Raw genomic sequence first — 12,157 nt, 5'->3', positions numbered from 1 at the left:
GCACAGTGGCGTAACTATGGCGGGGGATGAGGGGATAGATCCCACCCTGGGCCTCTGAGAAATAAAAAAGCTAATTAAAAATATTGCCTAGTTTTGAACATTAATAACTGCATCTGCTTAAAGCTACATTTTTAGTGCCAAAATGATGTAAAATGTACATCCAGGTATGTCATTTTTCACAAATTTTCCCGAAAAAGTTGTCTGGGGAGAGGGGGTCACCACCCTCAGCCATTCCATCCCCCAAAGCAAATTCCTAGTTACGCCACTGAACAAGCATACCTACGAGCGAAACGCTGGAGGTGAGTCCTGAACAGCAGTCGAAGAAAGCTACCTTCTGTCTCCACATGTTCATCACACATGTTGATGATATATTTCTGAGAAATATCTCCCAAATACTACCATTGCTTATGAGACTGCATGTACTAAGTTCCAAACGAGCCCGCAAGGTCGGATTATGGAATCCGCACTTCACGAACTCTTCCATTTACTTCGAGTAAATGAACATTTGAATGCTAACGCAGACGTTTGTATCAGAATACCTCTTTGTAAAATCGGTTGCTCTCCTATCAATACAACAAGCATAGGTCTAAATAAATGGCTTCTTCAAGTGCTATCCTAGAATTTTTTAAAGGGAAATTATTTCAAAATTTACCAGCTACCGTTTTCTCCACCAAATATTTCGAAAGGCGGTCTTTAAATTAATCGCAGTAATTTGAATATGACTGCGGTATCAACAAAAAAAACTTGTACTAATTGAGCCATAAAAATCATGTAAAAAATAAAATATAAATAAACTCATGAAACTGAACTTGAGTTATAAGCTAATTAACGCTGTAGCTGAATGGAAATGCCTCTACTTTTGAATCAAAATACCACAAAGGTGTGTCATCAAAAATCAAATTTTAATTCTGCGATGCTTGAACTTTTTTTACATCAAAGGATTTCACTGCTGTTGCGGTATTTCCGAAAAGCTGAAAAGCGACTGAAGTGACTAAATTGGACCGTGAAATCGCGGAGGAAATTTCTTAATATATCACTAATTCTGTCTTTTTTCACATCGAAGAATTTCGCCTCAGATTGCGGTACTTAGCTATTTTTAAAGAATTAAAATAATTGCTTTGAACCACGGAATGGTAGCGGAAAACTCTCATCAGGTCATTGATCTTCTCGATTTTATATCGTCTCTATAAACTTGCTCTGTTGTTTGTCATTTTTTCTGTGTCAAATATTGCAACTCAATTTTAACCCTCTTTCCGATTAGCTATCTGTAGCTGAAATTTTCAGGATAAGTTCAAAAATGGCCACCAAAATCACATGGCGGCGCACAAGATGATAGAAACTAAGGTGGTCTCACTTCGCTGTCTACTTTTCGTTGATGACGTCACAGCAGACACCTCGCTCGGCCGACTGACAGGAACAACGTGCTATTCCCGGTTTTTTGCTGTCATATTTATTTAAATTTTCACCAATTAGCTAGATATATCGATAAAACGACTGTGGGTGGGTGGTATATATGTTTAGCATTTGATTTCGTTCAATAAAATAGCCTGTCATATTCTAAATGCATATAAAAAGTAAATAAATAAAGAACGACATTGAACGCAGCTATTTTTCCATTTTCCAAAAAATAAAATCTATATTATAAACTATACTAATGAGCAGCAAGAAAAAAAATCATGAATAAAAATTGCCAATCGTAATTGACTAGGTAAATTTTATATTCTCTAATTTTGGTTAAAATGTGGGCATGAGACAGAAAAAAATTAATAACACACTGGCAGAAAACAGTGGCAAGTTTGGACTCCAAACAGAGAAACTGATTTAACAGGAAACGGGGGCATTAAAATTTTTATAATAAGAAAGAGGAAACAATGAGCATAAAATACTACCATGACAAGCGAAATGAACAACATGTTAAATAACACTGCCATTAAAAAGTGAAATGATATTATCACCTTAGGCGGCGCTGCGATCATTTAAAGGGACGATAATGATCTAGTCCTAACAAAAATTTGTTTACATCAATAATTCATTGAAAATTTGAAAAAAATACTTGTATCCTTTTACTTCACGATAAAAACGTTGTCTTTATAAAAATTCATTTCGATTTCGTATTATTTATTTCCAGGTGGCCACGATCATCGCCACAGCCACGGCAGCTCCGTTCACCACGCCATCACCGAGGGCATGGGCGGCATTGGCGGCACTGAGGCACCAACGCACCCGCCACACGGCCACGAACACCACGATCACAGATAGAGTGACGCGAGCGCCGTGCATACGGCAAGATATGGAAACTGTGCCGCATCCCGGGGCAACCGAGTGACGAATGACCTGAGCATTTGCAGTCATGAACTCTTATGGCGACTGTGCTTTCGGCATTTCAGTGGGTGTAAACCTGCGACCCTCAACACACGCGATCCATATGCAGTTGCCTGAAAGTGATATTTTTGAACCATATGTGCCAACGTGTTATTAACCAACGAAGATGGACGTACTCGGGGATTATTGTAAATTTCTGCCTTTCCTCCCGTTACGCCATAAAAATTTCGTTACGTTTCCAAGAAAAATAATTCGAGTGAATGAAAATAAACCAAAGTGCAGCTTTCGTAACAAGGCGGGCCGAAAAAGTGCAACGAGCGGCCTTTTCCTAAAACTATGACAAATACTGGATGTTTTCTTATCGGTTTCAAGAATAAAAATAATTGAAATCGCATGTAAAGGACAACGGAAAGTGACGTATTAGGTCTTCCACTGTCTTTCACTCTGGCCTTATTCTGTAAATAAAGCTTCTTCTATCGACTGCAAACACTAGGAGTAAGATCATAAGATCATGTTCATATCCTGAAGGTTGGATTTGATGATTTGAAAACACTTGAAACACCGAAACGAAATAGAGGTATAACTACTAATGCGCAGTACAGCTGAACACCCAAATATAATTTTTGTTTGCGACAAAAGCCTTTTTAAGCAACAAAAAGTTATTTCAAAGTAAAACTACGGATTCACATCCATTTCTTCCATAAGCTTACCGAATAATTAGTGATAATACATTGTAGTCGGGGTAGAAGAGTAGCATTAAGAATTCCAGCGAGTCTTCCACTGGCAGACCTGCATTGCAAAACACCCTAAACCAGTAGGAGGAAATCATCGCTAACAAGAAACTCACGCCAGACTTCAATCCGAGTCCACGTTCACGTCAACTGAGCAGTAGGTACCCTTCGCATGCTTCCCATTTCCTCACTAACCAGATCGCAGAAAGCTCATCTAGCGCTCAAGGTGTTTCCATTTACTGATAACATCTTGGCATCCACATGCGTGGATAGCATAACTGAAAGGCGCTGAAAAAGCTAAGGTTGGCAACCCTTCATGAAGACCGCATTCAACCGCGGCCCATTTCTCACGGCAAACATTTGTAACATAACATACAATTTTCGCTTTGAGAGTGGATGTCTAAGACCAGCCGCTTTTTAAATATTTTTCACGCAGAAGGCGAAGATCGTAAAATCCTGAAGCATCACACAGATTAGCGTCCGGCTAACGATTGATGACAATATATATCCACCAGAAATGGGTACACTTGGCCTCCACAGTGGGTCGCCGAGTCTCAGCTCGCTCACAACAAGATTACAACAATTTAAATGGTAACAATAGGGTCGGTCTGGCTTCAATGGAGACTTTCGATGGGGTCAAAATTTCAAGCATCCTGTTTTCTTCGCGAATGGGGCGACAACGTGACCTTCAGAGGCAGCTGACCAATGACCAAAAGACGTTGACGGTCGGCCGCGAATAAAGGAAGGGCAAACGGCCTGCAAGCGGTCATGCGCAGACAATACATCCCTACACTCACACTGATAATTATATCCCCTCATTCATGGTCCAACAACGGTAAAGATAGAGGTATCTGGATGATACTCGTCACTAGCCCACCATTGCTGATGGTAAAAAATGTTCACAAAAACATAGTCACGGTCCCTAAATACTTGTTGCTCAACTGTGTCTGACTTTCCAACTGTGGCTCGTAGAGCTTCAAAACCTTCTACAAGATTTGTCCCCGTGGGTACGGTTAACTGTTCAAATCAACGTCGCTAGATAATAACAAATGATTCATACGAGTATACGAGTAGTAATTCAAAAACTTGAATGGGATTAGACGGATAAGAAATTGGGGCGTTGTCAGTGAATAAAATTCAATACGCCGAATAATATTGCCACGGAAAGTTCCTTCGGTGCTAAAACTGGCATTTTTATTCCAATATTGAACATGGTAATAGATTGGAAGATGTAACGTGTTTTTACATTTTCAAGAGAAGCAGCGCCAATAAGCTCAGACCTTGCTTGGCGTAGTGGCTAAAACCAGTTCGTCATAATTGTTTCGGCAACATTATCCAGCTGAAATTGAAGGACCAATATCTACAAGACGTTGACGCCATGTTCTAGAGTCGGCCACACTCACCGGTCGAATGAGTTAAATAGTCTAGTCGCATTAGACGAGTCTCACAAACGAAAGTTCCATAAGTGCCTGTCGGCGATGCGTTGCTGGTTGGAGATGGTGGTTCCTTCGTACGAGTAACACCTTACGTGAAATAGGGAAGTCGCCGTATTCAACGTGCATGTAGGTAATATTCGGAAATTAAGAGTTAAATTTTTCTGTTCTTATGCCAGTTCACCTTCACATTCAGTAGGATAAGTGACCTGTTGGAAAAAAATTGTTATTGACTATATATTGTGTCAAATTCACGTCATTCTGAATGAAAAGGTGATGTATGGAGTTCTAGGCGGTTGATCTTCGAGGTTTGTACATGAGAACGTACATGGATCGTTCTGTGTGTGAAGAGGGGAAGGGAAAGGGTTAATAAACATATCGGTCGACGAAATATAACTGCAATTCAAAGGACCAAAGGAGAGTGTGACGTGATATTTTTCTGAGTGTTTTTCCTCATTGCCTGAAGCGTGGAGTATTTTATCAAGTAATTACTATGTAACTTAATATTTGAGAATAAATCTTTTTGATAATTCGGGATGGTTTCCTTCCATTGACTCATTTACAATTGCAGAAGAATGGAGGAGAGCTATGATGACAACGGCGGTGACAACAGCCAAGGTATTTATTTAGTTTCTTCATCTTTTATTTTAATAAGTGCCTCAAAAGAGGTTAAAGGCGATACGAGATAACTCTGTACAGAGAGGGGTAGGAATGGGATCACCCAGAATTCGGGTCTAGTCATGCTGCAGATGATGATTATGAAGGGAAGTGAATAAATGAGTGAAAAATTAAATAACTTCAAATGCATAATAGGGTAGTTTCCTTCATCAAAGAAAACGAAAGGCATTGATTGCGATTCGTTACCCACCATTAGTGTATTCATAATATACGAATTATTTGGTTTTCGAAATACCGGTTTAGACGAATGGCAATGGTAAATTTTAACCACATTTGAAAAAGGCCAGATTGGCGCCTATGCGATGCCACTCCACGTTACGTCACAGGGACCTAGTTTCTATACGTGTAGATAGGAGTTTTACATCGTCTGAGATTACCAATGCATGCATGAGGCACAGAGCTCAGGGAAACATGCCTTAATAATCACCTATTAAAACTGGCTAAGGTCGGAATGTTTTCTTCGTTTGATAAGGTATTAATAATCCTTATTTAAGCCAAGCGCTACCAGCTAGCAGGGTACTCTGCTACCTGTTGTCATCCTGCGTCGTATCAGCGCTCAAAGCCTTGCCCCAAGGTCACCTCACTTGCGGCAGCGGGAACCAGGGGCCGTATTCTGTAACTCCAAACCGATCGGTGCGGCACCGATTCGTCGGGTGCGACGTCACACCGACTCCCGGTAAGAAGTCGTGCGATTCTGTACGAACCCAATCGGTGCGGCGCCGACGAGAGGACGGGAGATCGTCGGTAGCCGTACCGACAGCAAAAAGGTGTCGATTCGGCCACCGACTAGTGGGTTTCATGAACTCCCCGGTGCGCATTGTACGTTTTATTTTGTTTTTACCTCATCACCGAGTAAATAATGAGGTTTTCTGCAATGTTATCTTTTTCTGCCCCTTCGAATACGCCTCTATAATTCACTGTGTCATCATCTATATTAAATACCTTGACAGAAATATAAAATAATGGTTTAAAAAAATGAGGTTTACTAACATATAATGACTTTCTCTCATTTATGTTACCACTTTCACTCGCTTGTAATAGGCTTTATTTCTCTCTATCATCATTTATTTGCTCCTTTGACATAAAAAAGATATTTTTGATTAAATATGAGTTTTGCCGCAATGTTATCACTTTATATCACTCTGAATAGGCGACTGTTATGTCACTCAATCATCAATTTGGCGTTTCTCTCGGCATAGAAATAAGATCTTTTTACTTAAGCATGAAGTTTGCCACAACGGTATCAGTTTCTTTCATTTGTAACAGGCAACTATATTTCATTTCATCGTCAGCCATTGATTCCCTTGACGATAAAAGAAGATATTTGTTAATAAGTATGAGGTTTACCGCAATATTATCATTTTCTCTCACTTGGAATGCGCAACTTAAACATATGTATTTCACCCAATCACAATTTCTTTACTTCCTCGTCATTACACTTCTTTTAATTACACCCAGTTCCATATTTTTATAACAATTTCCTAACTTGTTCCTCTAATATGACATTTACATTTGCTTTTGAATCCTACGTTCATGTTCCATGGTATGTTATTTTCGTCTGCTACGGTGCCAATGGCATAACCTTCCGTTGATAACATTTAGACGGAACTTACTTAATAACAACTATATTACCAAATCATGAATAAATAGCAATATACGGAACCAATATTTAAAAAAAGAAACTACGATCTCAAGGATAGTTTCAATAATTCATTCCAGCAACAACAATCTCCATCACTTACAAACTTTATTGTGATGTTGTAATATTGTTTCCTTCGATTCTGTAGGTACAGCATTACTACCACACATTATATCAGCATTGTTAACAACTTATCCAATATCGTTTATCTTAATCTAGCAATAAGTCGTAATTTCCGCAAATAAAAAGATTGAGAATGACGACAACAAACTGCGCCAATGAGTCTTCACTTGTTTTTACCCTTCTTTCATTGGTGGAGACACGTTAGATGACTTCTAACTTCGGATATATTCGGATTTTCCCTGTTTGAGAAGGAGGGGGAACCGTACCGACTGGTTTGATACCGACGACCATACTGAATCGCTGAATTAGCCATCGTCGGTATGGAAACCGTCGTCGGTACGGAATGATGTGCTGTCGGTGGGCTGGGAAGGGAAACCGACCGGTGCGGTACCGACGAAATACAGAATACGGCCCCAGAACGACATCACATGGAGTTTTCCCAGCATTCATAGTTATCCGTCGCATTTTCGCGCGCTTGAAAATTTTCACTTTTCATTTAATCGCGAAAAATAGATATCGTCTTATAAAAGATTTTAGGATCATAACTGTGACCGGGGGCGGTCTGGTCAGGTCGGCAATCGCCGAAGGCCCCGAACTTCGGGGACCCCCACAACGCTCGCGTCTATCGTGAAGAGTGTATGAAAGGCGTAATAAAAAAATACATTTCTTGGGCCGCAGTATTTTTTACAATAGGGCGGTTTCCTATTATTTTTTTGCCTAAATCGAAAGATTATTACTCCTGGAGTACGTATTTCACGCTTTTATATTTTTAAATGAAGATATCTATTTTTCGCGATTAAATGAAAAGTGAAAAATTTTCAAGCGCGCGAAAACGCGACGGGTAAGTATGAATGCCGGGAAAACTCCCGTGTGATGTCGTTCTGGTTCCCGCTGCCGCAAGTGAGGTGACCTTGGGGCGAGGCTTTGAGCGCTGATACGACGCAGGCTGCTAGCAGGTAGCTGAGTACCCTGCTAGCCGGTAGCGCTTGGCTTAAATAAGGATTATTAATACCCTATCAAACGAAGAAAACTTTCCGACTTTGGCCAGTTTTAATAGGTGATATTATTAAGAGATCCTTTCCCTTGGGCTACAACCTTGTCGCGGTGGAAAGGCTTGCGCGCTCCTATGACCCCTAGAGCTGCACTGGCGGGATTAATTCAAAATTATTCCCGGTAGGGCCACCCATGCCAGATAGGTCGAAGGGTAGGAGCCAGACGAAAGGTAGTCCGCGTGATGGTGTCACGTAAAAAACACTGTTGGAATGGAAGTGGGAAACCCTACCAACTATCTCTTCCCTGAACACATGGAGTACAACCAAATGAGCCTCGGAATCTCATCGCCCGGGACCCGTCCGCAAAGGGCGGGTGTCGGGCACGGCAACGAGGTCGGCAAGGTCCTCGGGGTCGCCAACATGCGAAATCCTTGCAGAGACTTATCATCATCAACATCAGTGGCAGCAGCAATGAAGAAAGAAGAAAAGAAGACCAAGAAGATGGAGAAGAAGAAGTCTGCTATAAATGTGGGGACGTGGAATGTGAGGACTATGATGAGGGCGGGAAAGTTAGAAAATATCAAAAGGGAAATGGATAAAAGGAGGATAGATATCTTAGGATTATGCGAGATGAGGTGGAGGGATGGGGGGGATTATTGGAGTGATGGGTATAGGGTTATATATAGTGGAGGGGAAGAAAGCCAGCGAGGGGTAGCTTTAGTATTAAACGGGAAGATGGGTAAGCGTGTGGTAGGTATAGACCAGGTTAGCGATAGGATTCTGGTGGTAGAAATTGAGGCGCGGCCCACCAACCTTGTGGTGGTCCAGGTTTACATGCCCACTAGCAATCATAGGGAGGAAGAAGTAGACGAGGTGTATGAACAGCTCGAGGAAATAATTAGAGACACACCGGGTAAGAAAAATCTGGTAGTGATGGGGGACTGGAACGCCTCAGTCGGGGAAGGGAGGGATGGAAACGAAATAGGAGATTTTGGTCTAGGAATACGGAACGACAGGGGAGAGAAAGCAGCAGAATTTTGTAGGAGAAACAAATTATTCATCACAAACACATGGTTCAATCATCATAAAGGGCGAAGGTACACGTGGAAAAGTCCAGGGCCCAGGGGATGCGGGGAGATATCAAATAGATTACATTATGGTAAGACAGAGGTTTAGGAACAGTGTGAAAAACTCGCGCAGCTTCCCTGCAGCGGATGCGGATTCGGACCACAATCTAGTGCTCACGAAATGCAACGTAAGATTCAAAAGACTTATGAAAGTTAGGAAGGCGAAGAAATGGAACGTAGAAGCCCTGAAGGGGAGTATGAGGAGAGAATATCAGGAGCTAGTGGACATTAGTATACGGGAGATTGAAAGTACCAAGACGGTAGAGGAAAGATGGGATAATATAAAAACGGGAATAGTCAAAGCGGCGGAGAAGTCAATTGGTTACGTTGACAGTAGAAGGATAAAGAAGCCGTGGATAACGGAGGCAATGGTTAATGAAATGGAGGAGAGGAGGAAGTGGAAGATCGTGGACACAGAACAGGGCAAAAGAATGTATAGGGAATTGAATAATCGATTACGACGTGAAACTAAGAGGGCAAGGGAGGCTTGGTGGAAAAGACAGTGCGAGGAAATGGAAAAGTTCCAGAAGGATGGAGAAGTAGGCGCGTTGTACGCCAAAGTTAAGTCGCTATCGGGCGGCAAAAGAGGACAAGCCATGTCTAAAATTAAGGCTAAAGATGGGAGGATGCTAACCGAGCGGGAAGAGGTACAGGGTAGGTGGAAGGAATACGTGGAGGACCTGTATGACGGAACGAACAGACCAGAGAGATTGACTCTAGAGGAGGAAAGTGCAGTGGAGGAGGATAATCTTGGGCCGGAGATATTAGATTCAGAAATAGAGAGAGCACTCCGTGATATGAAGGCTAGGAAAGCAGTAGGCGTGGACAACATCCCGTGTGAGCTTCTGAAGAATCTAGGGAAGGAAGGTAAGAAAAGGTTTTTCGAACTAGTGCGTAAGATCTATGAGGAGGGATGTTGGCCGGAGGATTTCGTGAAGACGGTTTTAATTCCGCTTCCGAAAAAGAAGAAAGCTGTGGAATGCGGAGATTATAGGACTATCAGCCTAATATCCCATGCGGCTAAAGTAGTGCTGAGGATATTGAACAGACGAATGGAGGCGAGGGCAAACGAGTATTTGGGCGAAGATCAGTTTGGTTTCAGAAAAGGGAAGTCAACTCGTGATGCAATAGCAATAATGAGGTCCCTCGTGGAGAGGAACCTAGAATATGAGCAGGACGTATATGTGTGTTTCGTGGATTTTGAAAAAGCGTTTGATAGGGTGAACTGGGTAAAGTTAATGGATATTCTCAAGAGAATAGGTGTTGACTGGAGAGATAGACGACTGATTTGTAATCTGTATATGGCCCAGACTGCGCAAGTGAGGATAGCGGACGGAGAATCTGAGTGGGCAAGCATTGGCCGAGGTGTGAGGCAAGGCTGTCCTCTATCGCCACTGCTCTTTAACGTGTATGCTGAAGAGATGGTAAGGGAAGCGTGGGATGAGTTAGAAGCTGGGATAAAAGTGGGAGGAATGATGTTCAAATCAGTGAGATTCGCGGATGACCAGGCGTTGATCAGTCGGTCAGCAAGGGGGCTTCAGGCCCTAGTGGATGCGTTATACGAACGTTGCGAGGAGTTTGGGATGAGGATTAATCACAAGAAAACTAAGGTAATGCGGTTTTGTAAAGCATCACGAGCGAGGAATGTGAGACTCAAGATAAAGGTGGGTGGTGAAAAACTTGAGCAGGTTGAGCAATTCAACTATTTAGGCAGTACGTTAGAGGAAAACGGATACAGTAGTAAGGACATAAGGAAGAGAATCGCATTAGCGAAGGAGGCATTCATGAACAGGAAGGAGCTTCTTAGAGGATCGTTGTGTAAGAGTTTAAAGAAAAGGTTAGTGAAGAGTTTGATCTGGAGTGTAGCTCTCTACGGTGCGGAAACGTGGACTCTGAGGAAAGAAGACGAGAGAAGATTGGAGGCGTTCGAGATGTGGGTATGGAGAAGAATGGAGAGGGTGAAATGGACGGAGAGGAAAAGGAACGACGAAGTGCTGGATATGGTTGGCGAGGAGAGAAAGCTTTTAGATGAGATACGCAGGAGACAGAAGGTTTGGATGGAGTTAGTGCTTAGCGGTGAGGGGATGTTGAAAATGGTGTTGGAGGGTAGAATGTTGGGGAAACGAGGGAGGGGAAGGAAAAGAATAGGATTTTTAGATAGATTGAAAGAGAGTAGGCCTTACAGTGAATTAAAGAAGGCAGTGCTGGAAGGAAAGGGAGGCTCCCAGATCACCTCTTTAGTACTCCATGGAAACCTACCTTAATCGGTAGAATACTATAATAATAATAATTAAGAGATGTTTCTCATTGATTGATTGAAGAATGAAGTTAGGATAGCTTCCCAGGATTTCTTTGAAAGATGCCTGGCATTACGAGGGCAAGGTGGAAAAATTAGGGCAGCTCAATAATTTTACCAGATTCTCAGGTCTTTGTATAGAGCATGGCAGTAATGCCATACATACAGCACTGCAGTAACCGCTAATACTGTAGTCCCTCACTTTACGATGCATATTTATCCTTTCTGGACAACCGAACAAAAGAAAAAAGGATTTCATTGTTTATTGAAACAGCATTGTTTACGGATGAACCAGTTTTAAGACCATGACAATGCTTTTTTGTCATACCATGTATTCCGTAAAAAAATAAAGCACAAAATTATATAAACCATGACATTCTGGGCAAGTTAAAACAAAATCAGCAAAATTTGAAATACTAAAACATATTGATGGCTAAGATTTAACAACACGTACATATCCCAAAAATAGCAACTTTTCAGGAGAAAAAAAGAAAGGAATTATATTTTTAATTTTGCACTGAAATTAAAAACAAAAAATTCATAAAACTGAAACACAAGCATACATTTGCAAACAAAGGAGTTGTTGCTTGCTAGAAATTTATTTTTTAAATGTCATCACACTTTTTTTATGATACCTGTCTCAAACCGGCCTAATTTTGAGATATGCGTTGTTAAAACCTGTATGTAGAACTTAGCCATTGATATGCAAAATCAGCTTAAATTCTTTTTTCGACTCCATAGAAAGATAATCCCATCTGGACCCTTTTAGTGAGGTGGGCCAATACATTGGCTTTTGCCGCTTAGGCAAAAAGTGCG

The 12,157-nt window shown here is 41.5% G+C and overlaps 1 protein-coding gene across 1 annotated transcript in view; it reads left to right on the top strand.

Annotated features, from left to right (window-relative positions):
• The window catches only part of LOC124160160 (probable zinc transporter 12), a 69,814-nt gene extending 64,796 nt beyond the window's left edge, over nucleotides 1-5,018 (top strand). Inside the window, exon 3 of the mRNA XM_046535914.1 lies at nucleotides 2,129-5,018. Coding sequence (XP_046391870.1) covers nucleotides 2,129-2,259 — 131 coding nt within the window. The 3' untranslated portion in view covers nucleotides 2,260-5,018. The remainder of the gene's footprint in view (nucleotides 1-2,128) is intronic.
• The last annotated feature ends 7,139 nt before the right edge of the window (nucleotides 5,019-12,157 follow it).

Source organism: Ischnura elegans, chromosome 6 (genome assembly GCF_921293095.1).
Source record: "Ischnura elegans chromosome 6, ioIscEleg1.1, whole genome shotgun sequence".
Taxonomy (NCBI): domain Eukaryota; kingdom Metazoa; phylum Arthropoda; class Insecta; order Odonata; family Coenagrionidae; genus Ischnura; species Ischnura elegans.
Note: the sequence above shows the minus strand (reverse complement) of the source record. Positions and strands in the feature narration are given on the sequence as shown.